The 19960-nt window shown below is 38.7% G+C and overlaps 1 protein-coding gene and 1 long non-coding RNA gene across 3 annotated transcripts in view; one reads left to right on the top strand and one right to left on the bottom strand.

Annotated features, from left to right (window-relative positions):
* LMTK2 (lemur tyrosine kinase 2) overlaps nucleotides 1–19960 on the top strand; it is a 109572-nt gene that overhangs the window by 77163 nt on the left and 12449 nt on the right. For both annotated transcript variants that reach the window (XM_072597828.1, XM_072597826.1), the window contains exons 10-11: nucleotides 10875–11024; nucleotides 12326–15335. In XM_072597828.1, the coding sequence (XP_072453929.1) occupies nucleotides 10875–11024; nucleotides 12326–15335 (3160 nt within the window). The remainder of the gene's footprint in view (nucleotides 1–10874; nucleotides 11025–12325; nucleotides 15336–19960) is intronic.
* The window catches only part of LOC140497192 (uncharacterized), a 43470-nt gene continuing 42492 nt past the window's right edge, over nucleotides 18983–19960 (bottom strand). The window contains exon 2 of the long non-coding RNA XR_011964564.1: nucleotides 18983–19295. This is a non-coding gene — a long non-coding RNA (uncharacterized lncRNA). The remainder of the gene's footprint in view (nucleotides 19296–19960) is intronic.

Here is a 19960-nt window from a genome sequence, read left to right as displayed (position 1 = left end):
TTTATTAGTGTACTTAATGCTAGTTAACGAGACATAGTTGAACCTGGTGATTTCTGTTTAATATTTATTAAAATATCAGTCTGTTGATCTTTAGAATGTTCTTTGTAATTAAAGATATCTATTTCTAACAGGGAGAAATACAGACAGGTAAAGTAATTTTCCAAGGACATGAAATTAAGAATTGTAGCATTTGTTTATACCATTCATTTTTATACCTAATTTTATGTTAGTAACACTTAACTGTTTCAGTATTGAATTTAAAAGCATTGTGTAATAATGGATAAACAATTGGCTTTGGAGTCAAGAAGACCTAAATGCCTCAGGCAGTTCTCTAAGAGTATAAATTATATATACATTGGGAATTCCCTAAATTAATTGCATTTCAGGTACATGCACCCTTCTCCCTCTGGCTTCCCCCAAATGATGTATATTGCCAATATCACTATTAAATTATAAAGTCTAAAGATAGGAACTGAGTCCTTTTTTTTTGTTTAAGCTTTGTATCTCCTTTAGATTGTGGCACAAGGTTATATACATAGCGGATACTTAATAAATACTTTTAAAGTGTCGTGTGGAACATATCTGCTCAGCTATGTCATGAGCTCTTTGAAGGCAGGAACAATGTCTCAGATATTTTGAACCCAACACTTCTCACCACATAGTGGGCACTCATAGAATTTGAAGCAGCTCAGTGGCTAAAATGTTGGGCTTGGAGTTGGGAAAATCTAAGTTCAAATTCAGCCTCAGACTCTTATTAACTATGTGACCCTAAATCACTTAACCTCTGCCTCAGTTTCCTTATCTATAAAATGGGGATAGTAATAGCACCCATCTGCCAGGGTTTTGTTGTAAAGATTAAATGAGTTAATTATAAAGTGGCTTAGCACAATGTCTGGCGTATAGTAAGTGTTATATAAATGTTAGCTCTTATTATTTTGAATTAGAAGAAACTGCAGAGGTCATCTTGTCTAATCCGAACTTGAACAGGAATCTGTTTATATATCTGTCATCCAAAGATGAAGTTTTTTTAAATAAAAAAGCACTTAACAATATTTTCCCCTCCCCTCAAAAAAAAAAAAAAAGATAATCAAGAAAGATTGTAATCATAGACTCCTGGACCTAGTTTCTTATCTCTATAAAATCCTTGAAAACCATTAGAGATAGATAGACAGACAGACAGACAGACACACACACACACATATATATATGTAAATCAAAATGATCCTTTATGAAACTTGGTAATCACATCTGTAGAGTCACTAAAAGGGGGAGAAAATACAGGATTCCGCTGTGTGGTACTCTTTTTATTTTAAAAAGACTTTGACTTGGTAAAGACTGTCCTCAGATAACTTATCTCTTAAATATACATTTTAACTTTATGTAATCCTGTCACAGATGTGGCTGTGAAATTAACAGTCCTCTGAGTATTGATATCAAGAGACATATGGAACAGTAAGGTAAATGTTTATTTAAGGGGTTCACCCAGTGTGGTGAAAGATGTTATCATTATTCAAACAGAAAGATTCCTATTCATGTTCTTGTTCAAAAAACCATTATACTAATTGCATTGAGCCTTATAACATTACAAATACATAGCTATACAAAACAAATTAGTCTAACCTTCCACACTGAAAAAAACCAAAGTGAATGAAAAGTGAATATGTCCTAGGCTGATGCAAGCTAGAAAAGCAAGCTGTGAAGGTCACCCACTGTTTCAGAGTGTCTTTCACAGGTTCTTCAGATGAACAATGAGGTGGACTGAGAGTTCAGTTGAAGGCAGACTTTGGACTGTGTCACATCTGAGAAATCCTTTTGAATAATCCCAAATACCTTCTGCCACAAACGCTTCGCTTCTCTCTCTCTCTCTCTCTCTCTCTCTCTCTCTCTCTCTCTCTCTCTCTCTCTCTCCCTCCCTCCCTTTCTCCCCTCATTATTTTCTTAGTAATGCTACATGGCACAGAATCATGGAAAAGACAGAATTGCTAATAAACAGAGGATTTAGAACTAGAGGGGAGCTTAGACAACATTCAGTCCAACCCCCTAGTTTTGTAGAAACTGAAGTCCCAGAAGGTTACTATTTCCCCACAGTAACACAGATTTGAACTCAGATTCTCTGACTTCAGAGCCAATACTCTTTCCCATTATCCAGCAGATCTTCTGTAATAATAGTAATATTATTATTAATAAGCAGTTATAAAGTACTTCAAGGTTGCAAAGCACTTTATATGACTTATTTGATCTTTACAACCCTGTGAGGTAGGTGCTATTATCTCCATTTTACAGATGAGAAAATTGAGGCAAAGAGATTAGGTGATTTGCCCAGGGTCATACTGCTAGAGAATGTCCAATACAAGATTTGAACTCAGATCTTGCACCTTTGCAGTCTGGCTTCTGACCATACCACTACTGAAACTTCTTTCAACGGTTTCACTTGATTTCTTAAGGGAAATGGCTTCTTTTCAGCCATTCTCCTTGACTCCTCTGTAGCTTTATTTTATTTTATTTTTTTTACTGATAGCTTTATCTCTTCCTCCTCCCCCTCCTAGATAATCTCTCTTCCCTTGGCTTCAGTCATATTACTATCTCTTGGTTTTCTTCCTATCTGACTGCCCCCTCAGTCTCAGCTATTTCATGGTCCCTCCCACCTCCCAAGCATGTGTTCCATGACGCTCTGTCCTCAACCTGTTTTTCTCTCCACAGTCTCTTGATGACCATATCTATTTCTCCAGGTTCAGTGATTTATTTAGATGACTTCAAAATTTATTACATCCAATTTTTAATATCTCTCCTAAACTCCGTACCCACCAATTAATTACCTACTAGACCTCTCCCTTTGGATGTTCCGTTGAATCTCAAGCTAAGTATATCCAAAATAGATCATCTCAACTTCCTTACCCCAAACATGCTTCTCTTCTAATCTGCCTTGTTTCTGTTGAGAGCATTACCATCCTGCCCCTTGCCTAGGTTAATAATCATAGTATCATCTCTAACTCTTCCATCTCCTCCTTCCAAATCCTATTTATTTTACTGCCCCAGTTTCTCCCTCCATATCCTTTTCCACCACCCTTGTTCAGGCCTCATACCTGTAGTAATTGTAGTAATCTCCTAATGAGTCTCTCTGCATCCAGTCTGCTCCTTGTTGATTTGTTTTTCACACACAGCTGCCAAAATAATCTTTCTAAAGTAAAAGTCTAAACATGTCATTTCTCTGTTGAAAAGCCTTCATTTATTCCCTATTATTTCTTGGATAAAATAAAAATGCCTTATCCTGGCATTTTAAGCCTTCTACAGCTTGATTACCAAAGGGCCCAGGACAGAGCTTTGGGTTATAACCCAAAAGTTAGTGGGCATGACATGTATAAATACAGCAAAGGAAAATGAGGAGGGGCATTCAGATAGGATGAAAAAAAGAAATCGTAGGATCAGAGACTTAGAGCTGGAAAGATCTTAGAGGCCATCAAGTGCAGCCTAAAGATAGGAAAGTAAGTCAGAGAGCTTGAATGACTTCCCAGAATCATATGCAGCAATGTCTGTGAAGTATATTTTGAACTCAGGTCTTCCTGATGCCAAGTGCAAAGCATATCCATTGTATCATGCTGCCTCTTACCATACCTCATGGTTAACTTTGGAGAGAGCAATTTCAATTTAGTGATGAGGTCAGAAACCAAACTCCAGAGAGTTTAGAAGTGAAGCAGAATTAAAGAAGTGGAGGCAGCAGGTATTCTGCTCAAAGGCTCTCTATAAATAGGCCTCCCACTCCCTACCTGTTGTTTCCAATTCCGCTCAAAGATCCTTCAGACCTCTCTTCATGGTCCCTAGAAGATACCATTTCCACCTCCATGTCTTTGTTTATATACTGAATTTCCTCCTCATTCTATTCTGGAATGCCCACCATTCTTCTCTGCCTATATAAATCCTGCCTATCCTAAGTTCTATATCCCCTATAAAGTCTCCCTTGATTAATTTGAATCCACATTGATCCTTTCTACCACCATCCTTCTTCAGCACCTGTGGTCTAAAATGTGCTCATTTTAATACTTATGATGTGTTACCTTTTTTACTCTTCTGCCTAATGGGATTTGCAATCCTTGCAATCCTGGAACTATCATATATTTATTTTTTAATCCATTTTCCCCACCTCCTCCTTATAAACACCTAGTAGCAGAGTGTAAAACACATAGTAGTCAGTCAGGCAGTCAGTAAACATTAATTAAGTACCTACTATATGCCAGCCTCCCATGGAGCTCATAACCTAATGGTGAGACAACATGCAGCTAGCTTGTGTGTAAGCAAGTTATTCACAGGATCAATGGAAATAATTAATAGAGGAAAGGAAAGAGAATTAATTGGGATTAGGAAAGGTTTCCAGTGGAAGGTGAGGTTTTACCTGGGACATGAAGTAAGGTGGGCAAACCATGAAGCAGAAATGGTGAAATAAAGTGTTCTAGGGGGACGGAGCCAAGATGGCGGAGTAGAAAGACGCACATACACTAGCTCCGAACCCACAGCCCATAAAATATCTATAAAAAAGATTCTGGAGCAGCAGAAGCCACAGAACAACAGAACAGATGAGATTTCTGTTCCAGAGAGACCTGACGCGAAAGGTCCATTGCGCCCCAGACCGGGAGGCGAGCCCAGCCCTCCTTGGCCATGCGGCGCCGAGAGGAGCAGATCCAAGCAGGCTTCAGGGACGGAATCTCCAGCAGCCGTGTGGGTCCCTCCACCCACAGGTGACAAGGGTCGGTGAGAGAGACTTTTTGGGTGGCCGACAGGGGAATGGGGTGTCCCCGTGGCTCGGGCCCCCTCGGGAGGCAGCAGTGGAGGCGGCAGCAGACAAGGGCTCCCCAAGCAAGCAGGAGCCTGGATCCATTGTTGAAGGTTTCCGCATAAACCCCCTGAGGCAACTGAGCCCGTGAGGCGGCCCTGCCCCCACCTGAGCACCTGAACTTAATCTCACACTGAATAGCAGCCCTGCCCCCGCCAAAAGCCCTGAGGCTGGCAAGCAGCATTTGAATCTCAGACCCCAAGCACTAGCTGGGCGGATCTAGAGGTGAGGTGGGTATGGAGAGATTATTCAGAAGTCAAGTCACTGGCTGGGAAAATGCCCAGAAAAGGGGGAAAAAAAAATAAGACTATAGAAGGTTACTTTCTTAGTGAACAGGTATTTCCTCCCTTCCTTTCTGATGAGGAAGAACAATGCTTACCATCAGGGGAAGACATGGAAGTCAGTGCTTCTACATCCCAGCCCACTCAATGGGATCAGTTCTGGGAAAAGGTCATAAAGAGCCCAAACAATTTTCAAAATCATGTTAGAGAGGTGGAGGAAAAACTGGGAAGAGCAATAAAAGACTTGCAAGCAAAGTATGAACAACAGATCAGCACCCTGCTAAAGGAGACCCAAAAAAATGCTGAAGAAAATAACACCCTGAAAAATAGACTAACTCAATTGGCAAAGGAGGTTCAAGAAGCCAATGAGGAGAAGAATGCTTTCAAAAGCAGAATTAGCCAAATGGAAAAGGAGATTCAAAAGCTCACTGAAGAAAATAGTTCTTTCAAAATTAGAATGGAACAGATGGAGGCTAATGACTTTATGAGAAACCAAGAAATCACAAAACAAAACCAAAAGAATGACAAAATGGAAGATCATGTGAAATATCTCATTGGAAAAACAACTGACCTGGAAAATAGATCCAGGAGAGACAATTTAAAAATTATGGGCCTACCTGAAAGCCATGATCAAAAAAAGAGCCTAGACATCATCTTTCATGAAATTATCAAGGAAAACTGCCCTGATATTCTAGAACCAGAAGGCAAAATAAATATTGAAAGAATCCACCAATCACCACCTGAAAAAGATCCAAAAAGAGAAACTCCTAGGAATATTGTGGCCAAATTCCAGAATTCCCAGGTCAAGGAGAAAATATTGCAAGCAGCTAGAAAGAAACAATTCAAGTACTGTGGAAATACAATCAGGATAACACAAGATCTAGCAGCTTCTACATTAAGGGATCAAAGGGCATGGAATAGGATATTCCAGAAGTCAAAGGAACTAGGACTAAAACCAAGAATCACCTACCCAGAAAAACTGAGTATAATACTTCAGGGGAAAAAATGGTCTTTCAATGAAAGAGAGGACTTTCAAGCATTCTTGATGAAAAGACCAGAGCTGAAAAGAAAATTTGACTTTCAACCACAAGAATGAAGAGAAGCATGAAAAGGTAAACAGCAAAGAGAAGTCATAAGGGACTTATAAAAGTTGAACTGTTTACATCCGTACATGGAAAGACAATATTAGTAACTCTTGAAACTATTCAGTAACTGGGTACTTGCTGGAATTACACACACACATGCACACGCACACACTCATAGAGACAGAGTGCACAGAGTGAATTGAATAGGATGGGATCATATCTTAAAAAAAAAAATGAAATCAAGCAGTGAGAGAGAAATATATGGGAGGAGAGAGGGAGAAATGGAATGGGGCAAATTATCTCTCATAAAAGAGGCAAGCAAAAGATTTTTTTTAGTTTGGGAAAAAAGAGGGGAGGTGAGAGAAAAACATGAAGTTTACTCTCATCACATTCCACTAAAGGAAGGAATAAAATGCACACTCATTTTGGTATGAAAACCTATCTTACAATACAGGAAAGTAGGGGATAAGGGGATAAGCAGGGTGGGGGGGGGATGGAAGGGAGGGCATGGGGAGGAGGGTACAATTTGAGGTCGACACTCACAGGGAGGGACAGGATCAAAAGAGAGAATAGAAGTAATTGGAATCAGGATAGGATGGAGGGAAATATAGTTAGTCTTATATAACACGACTATTATGGAAGTCATTTGCAAAACTACACAGATTTGGCCGATATTGAATTGCTTGCCTTCCAAAGGGAGGGGGTGGGGAGGGAGGGAGGAAAAGAAGTTGCAACTCAAAGTTTTAGGAATAACTGTCAAGTGCTGTTCTTGCCGCTAGGAAATAAGAAATACAGGTAAAGGGGTATAGAAAGTTATTTGGCCCAACAGGACAGACGAGAGGATGGAGACAAGGGCAGAGAGGAATGATGGAGAAGAGAGCGGAGTGGAGATGGGGGCAATTAGAATGCTCGGTGTTTTGGGGTGGGGGGAGGGGACAAGGGGGGAGAAAATTTGGAGCCCAAAAATTCTGTGAAAATGAATGTTAAAAGTGAAATTTAAAAAAATAAATAAATATACTTTAAAATACTTTAAAAAAAATGAAATCAAGCAGTGAGAGAGAAATATATTGGGAGGAGAAAGGGAGAAATGGAATGGGGCAAATTGTCTTTCATAAAAGAGGCAAGCAAAAGACTTATTAGTGGAGGGAAAAAGAGGGGAGGTGAGAGAAAAACATGAAGTTTACTCTCAACACATTCCACTAAAGGAAGGAATAAAATGCACACTCATTTTGGTATGAAAACCTATCTTACAATACAGGAAAGTAGGGGATAAGCAAGGTGGGGGGGGATGGAAGGGAGGGCATGGGGAGGAGGGAGCAATTTGAGGTCAACACTCATAAGGAGGGACAGGATCAAAAGAGAGAATAGAAGTAATGGGGGACAGGATAGGATGGAGGGAAATATAGTTAGTCTTATACAACACGACTATTATGGAAGTCATCTGCAAAACTACACAGATTTGGCCTATATTGAATTGCTTGCCTTCCAAAGGGAAGGGGTGGGGAGGGAGGGAGGAAGAGAAGTTGGAACTCAAAGTTTTAGAAACAGCTGTGGAGTACTGTTCTTGCCATTAGGAAATAAGAAATACAGGTAAAGGGGTATAGAAAGTTATTTGGCCTTATAGGACAAAAGAGAAGATGGAGACAAGGGCAGAGAGGGATGATAGAAGAGAGAGCAGATTGGTGATAAGGGTAATTAGAATGCTCGGTGTTTTGGGGTGGGGGGAGGGGACAAAAGGGGAGAAAATTTGGAACCCCAAATTTAGTGAAAATGAATGTTAAAAGTTAAATAAATAAATGATTTTTTTAAAAAAAGAAATAAAGCGTTCTAGGCATGGGGCACAGCTAATGAAAATACTCAGAGTCAGGAGATATAGAGTGTCATGTACTTGGAATAGCAAGGAAGCCAGAGTCACTGGATCACAGAGTATGTGGGGAGGGCAAAGCATAAGAAGACTGGAAACGTTGAGGGGGAAAGGATACATTATAAAGGGCTTTGAATGCCAAACCAAGGATTTTATGTCTGATCCTAGAAGTGATGGGGAGCCGTTGTTATTACGAGGTAGGGGGAGAGATATATGATCAGACCTGCACTTTAGGAATAGCATTTTGCAACTGAATGAAGGTTGAACTGGAATTTTGTTGCAGCAGGCTATTGTAGTAGTCCAGTGCCTACAGCAGAGGAGAAGCTAAGTAGCTGTGGAGAGTAGTGAATAAAGCATAGGGCCTGGAGTAAGAAGACCTGAGTTCAAAGATGGCCTCAGACATTGTTGGCTAGCTTATGACCCTGGGCAAACCATTTAATTCTCCGTTTGCCTCAGTTTCTTCATATGTAAAATGGGGATGATAATAATAGCATCTATTTCCTAGGGTGGTTGTTAGGAGCAAATGATAATATTTATAAAGTACTTATCACAATGCCTGGCAGATAATAAGCGTTCTATAAATGTTAATTGCTATTACTGTTACTATTTAAAATCAGTAGTCTTTGGCAACAGAATCAAAATAGGGAAGGAGTCAAGAATGACACCTAGGTTGTGACTCTGGGTAACTGGAAGGATGGTGGTACCTTTATAGTAATAGGAAAGTTTGGGAAAAGTTAGATAACTAGTTCAGTTTTGAACATACTGAGTTTAAGAAATGACTAACAGGCAAATGGAAATGGAATCTGGAGGTCAGTAGAGAAGTGGTTGTTGAGTAGTTCAACCCTCATTGTTTTGTTTACTTGTTTCAGTCAAGTCTGCTTCTTTGTGACCCCATTTGGGTTTTCTTAGCAAAGATATTGGTAATGGTTTGCCATTCCTTCTCATTTTACAGGGAAGGGACTGAGGCAACCAGGCTTTAGTGACTTACCCAGGGTCACACGGCTAGTAAGTGTCTGAGATCAAATTTGAACTCAGGAAGATGAGTCTTTCTGACTCCAAGCCCAGTGCTGTATCTACTTCGCCACCTAGCTGCCAGGAGAGGTTAGAACTGGATGAGTAGATTTGAGAATCAGTAGCATAGAGATGATCATTGAATCATTGAATCCGTGGCAGCTGATTAGATCATCGAGTTATTTCATTCAATAAATACTTGCTGATTTGAATTGTGCTTTTACCTATGTGCAACATACACTGTCAGGTGTAGTTTTTAGCAAATGTTACATGATCTTTTCTCAGCCATAAGAAGCAAACTTGTATTAAAATGTAAATGTATATAGATTTGGTTCCCTCAAGTGCCGATTTATTTCTGTAGCCAGTGATTTTCATCTGTGGTCGTTTAGAGTACCAAGTTATGACTGTTATGGATGGTATACATGATTACACATATATGACCTATATGAAATTGCTTACCATCTTAGGGAGGGGAGGGAGAAAATTTAGAACTCAGAATTTTATATAAAAAGTGAATGTTAAAAGTTTTTTTACATGTAATTGGAAAAAACAAAATACAACTGAGGGGGAGGGGAAGACAAAGTACCTTGTCAATGAGACTTAAGTATCCTAGTCTGTTACAGCTGCTTTGAGACTTAAGAGGCTTTCCAAAAAACCTCTAAAAACATTCAGAATGGACAGTGATACTAAAAGCTACAGGTCTTTATTTGGCACATTTTAACTCACAATAAGGGAAGGTTGAAGGGGTGATCAAGGAGGGAGAGCACCACAAGAGGAAGCAGAGTCAGCAAAGGAAGATATAGTCTTAGCCGGCACTGTGTCTCGGGTATTCTCTTCGGGCCATGGCAGCAGGAGAAAGGTTTTTAAGAAGCTGCTCCATGGCCTTGCCTCTTTAGCTCTCTAGTTCTCCTGTCTCTACCCTAACTGGTATGGAAAATGACAGCCTCCTTTACATAACAGCAGACCTACACTTGTATACAACGACATGGCTTGTCTGCTGGGGCAGCTCTGAAACAGAGCAGGCAAATAGGGTTTTATAGGGAGTGATAGAGGCTCGGGCTAGCACATCTGGTTATTTCCTACCTCTGATGTCATAGACAGGAAGACACCAGGGATTGGCTAGTGAGCATAGAACATAGAAGTTTCCAGCTTCAAACATTCCAGCATGGAAGATTCCAGAAAAGGGAGGGCATATTGGGGAGGGGGGGTGGGCAGCATATTGAGAGCAGAAGCAGGCTGCTGCACACAAGTTTTATGGATCTCAAAAAGGCTTCTAAAACAAAAAATTACCACCCTAAGGTCTTGGGTTTTCTTTTTATGGGCCCTATTGGCTTTGTTTTGTTTGACGCTATAGACTAGACCTTTAAGTATAATCACTTAGTCATTTTATAAATGTGTCCTGTTGTTCACAAGGAGGAATAGGGAAGGAAGTATAAATGGATCAGTGCAAATCTATCCCTGCTACTGGAAAAACACCTAAAAGAGCATGAATCAGTAGTCGTCTTCATGTATCAAAGCACATATTAACAATAAGGAGGAAATGTGCTGAACTCACCCTCTTGTTCATGGTAATATTACCATGATGCTAGGTCCAGAATTGTTATGAGTTTTTATTCGTCGTTTATGATTTAGTGCAAACCATTGTGAAATCTTTCAATGCTGTTGGTATAGAGGGATTTTGATATGTAACTTAAAAGAAAAGTAAAATGACAAAATGTCCAATACATATTGTCCAATAAGTATAGAAACTTAGGTGAAAAAAATTGTAGGAAAATATGATAATCCTTTCATCTTCTTCCCTCTTCTAGGTCACTGGGTGTAACACTTTGGGAACTCTTTGACCATGGTGCTCAGCCTTATGCACACCTTTCTGATGTCGAAGTTCTCCAGCAGGTCATAAAAGAGAGGGACACAAAGCTCCCTAAACCACAGCTGGAGCAGCCCTATTCAGAAAGATGGTAACCTTTGGTTTTACTTTGTTGACTTTCAAATAATTAGGTGCTCTGAACATGTTCCCATCGTGTTCATTTTGGGGAAATTACAGTTGTGAAAAGCCTCTGTTTTGTGTGTGATTGTTTTTAATTGTTTTTCAACATCATGGTCCACTTAAAAGCTTAGTTAGCACTCTACTTGCTATTTTTAACTGACCTTTTTTCTTCTTTAAAGCAAAATACATTTTTTTCTTGAGGTAGTAAATTGTGGTGAATTTCTAAGCTATATTGAGCTGTTGATGCAGTAGGGTATTTGAATCTGGAATATTTGTCTTTTTTGGATAAAAATTAAAGGCAATTAAAGAGTAATGTTAAAATTATAATAGTTATTATGTAGTACTTTATGGATTTAGAAGTTATTTTTCTTGTAACTCTGTGAAGCAAATGTTTGTTGATTGATTGAAAGAATTATTCCCACTTTACAGATTAGAAACTAAAACTCGAAGAGCTTAATTGACTTGCTGAGCTAGCTACAGAGCACTGAAGCTAGATTCAACCTAGGTCTCCTGTAAGACAAATTTCTTGCGTATAAAAAAAATAGAGATAAAACATTTCTATCAGTTACATTATAAAGGGCTTCTGCAAAAGAATGTTTCTTTTTCATGAGGTTATTTTAACCTGTGTTTTGTAATATTAATAGTGTTAGACTTGAACTTCACAGTTTTCCTTGCCTTTATTTAGTCTGTTTACTATATAATATTGAGTTATAACTTAGCATACTGCCTTTGGTCAGTTAAAACCTACAAAGATTTAGCTGACAGTTACCTTTTACTTGGACTTTGTGTTCCCCCATTTTTCTTCTCTTATTTCTTCTCCCAGGTTATGTTGTGTGCTTTATGCAGAAAGAATAATACATGGCAAGAAATTATATCTTTTCTAATTCTTTACTGGAAAGAAAACAAGTAAAGGACACTTGTCTGTGCTAAATTCACTTAAATCAAAATGAATCCACTTAAAATATAAAAGACCATTTCCCAAATATAATGAACAATTAAATCCAAATTTAATGGATTTGGGGTTGGGCAGTTCCCATAAAAAACTAATGATTAGGCAAAAGAATTAAAAGCAGACTTAAAGAAATGTCATTCTGCCAAAAACTAGATTTTTATGTCCTTTCATCTTAATATCTTGATTGAATTGGATCTCAAGAATTAAAGAATAAAAATTATCCAGGGGGGTGTAGAGGTCTTGGATTGAGATGGGAATTTGCACTTAGTTTTGTTATTTTGTTATTTTATCTACAAATATAATTGCCTCTTATCTTTCAGGTATGAAGTTTTGCAGTTCTGCTGGCTACCACCAGACAAGAGACCAACAGCAGAAGAAGTACATAGACTACTAACTTATCTTCGTATGCAAAGCCAAAGGGACTCTGAAATTGACTTTGAGCAGCAATGGAATGCTCTTAAACCAAATACCAATAACAGAGAGAGTTCAAATAATGCTGCATTCCCAATACTTGACCATTTTACCAGGGATAGACTTGGTCGTGAAATGGAAGAAGTCCTCACAGTAACTGAAACAAGTCAGGGGCTTAGTTTTGAGTATGTCTGGGAGGCAGCTAAACACGATCATTTTGATGAGCGCAGTCAGGTCAATCCTGATGAGGCCATGTCATATACAAGCATCTTTTTTCCAGTCGACGTTTTTGAGAGTTCACTCTCAGATCCTGGACCAGGAAAGCAAGATGAGAGTGGCCAAGATATGTCACTCAGGGCACCAGGGGTAGTCCCTGTTTTTGATGCCCACAACCTTTCTGTTGGGAGTGATTATTACATCCAGTTAGAAGAAAAAAGTGGTGGCAGCTTGGATCTTGATAACCAATCAACAATTCTTACTACAGAAGTGGATAATCCTGACACATTAACTGATCAAAGTTCCCAACTCGTGGCACTCAGGGATCTTGATGATGGGGAATCAAATACAGATGGAGATTTTTTTCACTATGCTGGAGACCCTAAAGATATTGGTATACCTGAAGATTCACATGTTGCCAGTGTCCCTGAAAGCCCTTTCAGTAATATATTTAATGAGCTTGACAAATCAGAGGATTTGCACAGTCATCAAAAAATATTTGACTTAACCGAACTAAATGGTATTCATGCTGAATTTAAACCAGCTGCTCTGAGCCCAAGCTTGGATATGCCTAAAGAGACACAAATAACTGGTTCTCTTGAAAAAAAGAATGGCCATATTTTTGATAGTGATGCTGTTTGTTTATCTGAAAATCTTGTCCATCAGAATGATTTTGACCCACTGAATATTCAAGAACTGTCAGAAAACTTCTTGTTTCTTCAAGAGAAAAACTTAATAAAAGACACATTGTCTATGAGAGAACACACAAATGATCTCCAAACAGAATTAGAAAAAGCAGGTTTTACAGGGAATGTGTTAGAATCTTCGCATAGAAATTCTTTAGACATTGAGCTTAACTTCCTTGAAAATAAATCAACCTTGCCTTTGTTACAGGATAATGCAAAATCTGAAAGTAAAGAAGACTGCATAATGCCTTTAGAGGAAAATTTGAATCTCTCATTGCAGTCTTCTCCAGACTTGCAAATAACATCTAACTTGCCCAAAACAGAAGAAAAGGTTTATGGAGTACATCCAGATTCCATTCTGTTTCAAGAAGAAACCAAACCCACATGTATAAATGTTCTTACTTGTGATGATAGCCCCAAGCAAGAGTTAAATCCAAGCTCTAAGGCTGCCTTGGTTGAACTGCTATCCAGTGATGCCATAAAAGAAAACATTGAAAGTGGATCACATGACATTTCTTCCGAAAGCGAAAAGTCCACAAATATCACTAAAGGTGAACCACTTCATTTTGATGAAGAAACTATTTGTAGTATGGATATGGAGACTCGTCTTCCAGAAGAAATGAACCAAGATTTGGAAAACAAGTCCCCTTTACGAGACCATAATGCTGGAACTTTGCTAGAGAAAGAAAATGAAACTCTAGGGATTTCAAATCAACTTACTTATAAAGAAGCACCAAAGGAAGTTGGCTTGATATCTGCCCTTTCTTCTGATTCTACAAGCCAAGACAGTCTCTTGGAAGAGAGCATCTCAACACCCATACAGACATCTGAGCAGTCTGTAGAAACACCAGACTCTTTGGATTCATTAGATGTCCATGGGGTTTTAGATGTGTTAGGTACTCAAAGCCCTCAGAAACTTGTGCCACCTGATAAACCTGCGGACAGTGGTTATGAAACAGAGAATCTAGAATCTCCAGAATGGACTTCCCATCCTGCTGTTGATGATGCTTCAAATACAGGTGCCACATTAATTGATGATGGCACTCTTACTGCTTTGCCTCCCAATCCAGTTATCATAATTTCAGATGAAGCAGACGGCAACAAAGATTTTGACTTGACCTCAAAGACATTAGCATGCAGTACTCAAAACTCCTATCGAGACTCTGCCTATTTTTCCGATAATGATTCTGAGACAGATAAGAAAAGTGAGGATGTCACAGGAACATCAGCAGCATTGGCCTTGTTTACAAAAGATCAGCCCCAAAGGGATTTAGCCAATGCTGAACAGAGTTATGATGCCAAGCATAATTGTTGTGAAGAGAGAGTTAACCAAAGCCCTCTGTCTGGTTTGCAAAACACCAAAGAACCAGAGTTACAAGATACATTGGAGCCAGAGCAGACTGACATTCCCAGACAGGTTGATATGGCTGAATTGGAGGCAGAAAATTCTTTGACTCTTATTGCAAGTTCGGAGTGTAGCTATAGTGAAGAATTTGACATTCTAGATGATCACTGCTGCAGTCGCACTTCTACTGGCACCAATACTGATGAATTACTTGCCTACACAAATGCTAACTTTTGTTCTGGAAGCCCTTCAGCAATGGCAGGAGCCTCCTTTTCTACAGACTTGATGGGCGATAAGTCCTTATCCTGCTATTCTGAGGGGCCTAAGTTGAAGGAACCAGATATTGAAGGAAAATACCTAGGGAAACTAGGTGTTTCAGGAATGATTGATATATCAGAGGATGGAATAGATGCAGATGAAGAAGATGAAAATAGTGATGATTCTGATGATGACCTGAGAGCTTTTCATCTTCACAGTCTCAGTTCTGAATCAGAAGATGAAACAGTACATCCAGTGCCAGTGATACTGAGTGATAATGATGATGGGAAGCATTTACGGAGTTTACTGAAACCACCTATGGCAGTTAGAAGTGACAAGCTACCTGATAATTGGAGAAAGGATAAGAAGGCAGTAACATTCTTTGATGATGTCACAGTCTATCTATTTGACCAGGTAATCATAATTTGCTAAATTATTTTTAATTTATTTGTTTTCAGTTTTCTATAATCACTTCTATAAGTCTTAGATTTTCTTCCCCTCCCCAAGACAGCATGCAATCTTATACGGATTCTACACATACATTCTTATTAAACACATTTTCACATTGGTCATGTTGCGTCGAAGAATTAAAATGAAAAATGAGAGAAATCATTAGAAAAAACAAAACTTTACCCAAGAGAGAATATTCTGCTTCATTCTGCATTCCAGTTCCATAATTCTGTCTCTGGATGTAGAAGGCATTTTGCCTCAAGAGTCCATTGGGAATGTTTTAGGTGCTTTCATGGCTTTGAAGGGCTAAGTCTACCAGAAAAATTTCTCGCACACTGTGGTTGCTACTGTGTACAATGTTCTCCTGGTTCTGCTCCTTTCACTCTCAGGTCCCAAATTGTATTATAAAGCAGCAATCATCAAAACCACTTGGTACTGGCTAAGAAATAGAGGGGTAGATCAGTGGAATAGGTTAGGTACTCAAGACACAGTAGTCAATGACTATAGCAATCTACTATTTGATAAACCCAAGAACCCAAGCTTCTGGGATAAGAAATCACTGTTTGACAAAAGCTTCTGGGAAAACTGGATAACAGTGTGGTGGAAGCAGGGCATAGACCAATGCCTGACATCGTACACAAGAATAAAGTCCACATAGATACATGATCTAGGTATAGACTGATACTATAAACAAATTAAGGGAGCAAGGAATAGTGTATTTGTCAGATTTATGGAGGATGGAGAAAATTATGACCAAACAAGAGAAAGAGAACATTATGAAGTGCAAAATGGTTAATTTTGATTACATTAAATTGAAAAGCTTTTGCACAAACAAAGCCAATGCAAATAAGATTAGAAGGGAAACAGAAAACTGGGAAAGAATTTTTGCCCCTAGTATCTGTGATAAAGGCCTCATTTCTAAAATATATAGAGAACTGAGTCAAATGTACAAGAATACAAGTCATTCCCCAACTGATAAATGGTCAAAGGATATGAACAGGTAATTTTCAGAGGAAGAAATTAAAGCTATCTATAGTCATATGAAAAAATGCTCTAAATCACTATTGATTAGAGAGATGCAAATCAAAACAACTCTGAGATACCACATCACACCTATCAGATTGGCTAACATGACAAAACAGGAAGATGATAAATGTTGGAGAAGATGTGAGAGAGTTGGAACACTAATTCATTGTTGGTGGAGCTGTGAGCTGATCCAGCCATTCTGGAGAGTAATTTGAAACTATGCCTAAAGGACTACAAAAATGTACATTCTCTTTGACCCAGTAATATCACTTCTAGGACTGTATCCCAAAAAGGTCATAAAAATGGGAAAAGGTCCCACATGTACAAAAATATTTATAGTAGCTCTCTTTATGGTGCCCAAGAACTGGACATTGTGGGGATGCCCATCAATTGGAGAATGGCTGAATAAGTTGTGGTATGTGAATGTAATGGGATACTATTGTGCTATATAAGAAATGATGAACAGGGGACTTCAGAGAGGCCTGGAAGGACTTACATGAACTGATGCTGAGTGAAAGGTGGTAAATTCTTAGTGGAGAATTTTTTTAATGTTTAAAAATTAGACATGTCAGGAGTTCAAAATATAAAAATGAATTTACTTAGAAAATTCTTGCCATTTTGGAGCACTGCTAGCTTAGTGTCATCATTTTATTACCATTGGACAGTTGGTTTCATCATTTTGTAGCATTGTAATCTAGGTATGAAATCAGATTAAATTGAGGGATACAGATTCAGGTTCTTTTTTTCAATTCACCAAGTGGCCTCACCACCAAAAGTGCCTCAGTTTCATATATTAAAATTGCAAATAATATTTAATCCTTACTCAACAGAGCCATTGCACAGACGATTGAAACCAAAATTTTTGTGACTCTCAGAAAATAACATGGGCAGTAAGCATAAATTAAGCTTTTATTGGCATGCAAAGTAAAATATTCTCCATGGATATTGCTCTCTGGACCTCTCCCTTCTAAATCAACTGGGTTACATTAGCAAAGAACATCCTACTATGGCTATGTGGTTAGGTGATTTCTATTAAGAGAACGTCATGTAAATTAAACCCAGATAACCAACAAAAATAACAAAGTGACAGCAGTAATTTTTTCTAATTCCTAATATATGCCCTTTGGAAAAAAAGTAAAGTAAAGGTAGGCATTTGGGCCTAGCTGTTGGGGAAAGAGATTAACAATTAGCACCTTAGTAACTATTATGGTTGTGGCAGTGAGAATGAGTTCGAAAAAGAAGAAGAGCATTGATCATAGAGAAGACACTAAAGAAGTCATCGTCTCATTTCCTTTTTTTAATAAATGAGAAATTTGAGGTCCAGGGAGATTGTGACTTCCCAAGACCACACCATAGTAAGGGGCAGGATGTTAGGATCTGAATTCAGCATTCTTTTCACTGACCACTATCTGCCTTAAGTTTTATGATCATTTCTGTCCCTTGATAACAGTATTTCAGGATTATACCCTGTTTAAGGGTATAAGCATTAATTAAACTTCTCCTGTGTACAAAAACATGTGTTAAACCCTGGGGATACAAATTCAAACAAACCAACAAAAATGATCGCTGATTTAAAGGAATTTACCTTCTACTGGTTGGATACAACATGTAGAAAGATAAATATGTATATTACTTTTGAGGAAGGAGAGAGTATAAAGCATGTATTAGAAACTTACTGTGTATCAGGTATTGTACCATGCACTGTAAAATAAAAAGAAAAACTTCCTAATTGAGGAAAACAACACATGAAAGGGAGGGGCAAAGAAGCAGTTCTGAGAGTCAGAGGATGAGCCAGGTTTGAAGTGAGTGTGACTGTGGTGGATACTTCCTCAAAAGGAGGTTTCAGGGGAAGAGTTCTCTAATTGAAGGAGGAAGCCATTAAGTGTAAAGATAATTGCCAGAATGAGGCAGCTGCTGTCTCAGAGGTTCAGTAGGCCAGAGAGTCATGGCCTGAGCTAGTACAATATAAAGACTAGGGGAAATTAGAAAATAATTCCAATAGAGGTAGCTCATGAACACGAGCTAAGCTTTGAAGGAAGTCAAGGATGCCAGTAAGTGGCAGTAAGGAGATAATACATTGCAAGCAGGGAGGGCAGACTTTGTGTAGGCATAGAAACTGGAGATAGGATGCCAGTTCAGGGAACAGCAAATAGACCAGTTTGCCTGGAATGCATAATGGACATCTAGGTGGCCCAGTGCATAGAGTAGCAGGTCTGGAGTCAGGAAGACTCATGTTCATGAGTTCAGATCTGGTGTTAGACACTTCCTGGCTGTGTGACTGGGCAACTCACTTAACCCTGTTTAACTCAGTTTCTTCATCTGTAAAATGAGCTGGAGAAGGAAATGGCAAACCACTCCAGTATCTTTGCCAAAAACCCCAAATGGGGTCACAGAGTTGGATATAACTAAGAGCAGCAACATAATAGGTGAAGGGGGAGGAGAAGAAAGATGCAATCAGTAAGCCTAGGAACATAGGCTGGAGCCAGATGGTACAGGGCTTTGTATGCCAAGGTGAGTGAGGAGTTTATATTTATCCTGAAAACAATTAGAAACCATTGAAGGGTCCAAGGCAAGGAAAATTCCACTCTTTGGAAGGCAATTTTAATTACTTTGCTTAATTTCACAAATAACTTGACACTGAGGTACAGTGCTTCTATTTCTAGTCTTCATTTGAGGTCATCTGTGACTTTTGATTTAACTCTTTAAATAAGACTTGCTGACATGGGATAGAACTACATCTGTAGAATGTGCTGAGGCATCCTCCTTGAGATTCAATCTGTGTAAAATCGTTTGACTTCCTTTGACCATTTATACAGGAATCACATTTTCTTTGCTTAGGGATGGGCTTCCTCAATGTCTGCTATAGCAGAGGTGTCAGACTGGAGGCTGAGCAAAACCCTGAACCAGATAAAAATGTAATTGGGAAATGTTTAACAAAATAAAAATACAGTATAACAGATAATGTTAATTTTGTTAATTTGAGATTTTCTTTTTTATTATTATTATTTTTTAATGTTTAACAATCACTGCCATACAATTGAGATTTTATCCTCCCCACACCTACCCCCCACTACCCCCCCTCCCTCCCCACGACTGCATACAATTCTGTATAGGTTCTACATATACTTTCCTATTGAGTATATTTTCACTATAGTCATGCTATGTAGTCAGACTAAAATAAATGAAAGAAATCATATAACAAATCAAAACATGATACACAAACACATACACATACACAAACATGATCTGCTACATTTTGTGAATGACTTCCATATTTCTGTCTCTGAGTGTGGAAGGCATTTTGCCTTGAGAACCACCTTTGGGATTTTTTTTTTTTTATAAGAAGTTTTTGCGTTATTACAAAATTCCAAGTCTACCAGAAAAAACTCTCGCACACTGTGGTCGTTGCTGTGCACAAAGTTCTCCTGGTTCTGCTCCTTTCACTCAGCATCAGGTCATATAAGTCCTTCCAGGCCTCTCTGAAGTCTTCTTGTTCCTCATTTCTTATGGCACAATAGTACTCCATTACATTCATATACCATAATTTATTCAGCCATTCCCCA

The sequence above is a fragment of the Notamacropus eugenii genome, chromosome 3 (genome assembly GCF_028372415.1).
Source record: "Notamacropus eugenii isolate mMacEug1 chromosome 3, mMacEug1.pri_v2, whole genome shotgun sequence".
NCBI classification, from domain to species: Eukaryota; Metazoa; Chordata; class Mammalia; order Diprotodontia; family Macropodidae; genus Notamacropus; species Notamacropus eugenii.
The sequence above is the reverse complement of the archived record's forward strand: the minus strand, read 5'-3'. Positions and strand labels throughout refer to the sequence as shown.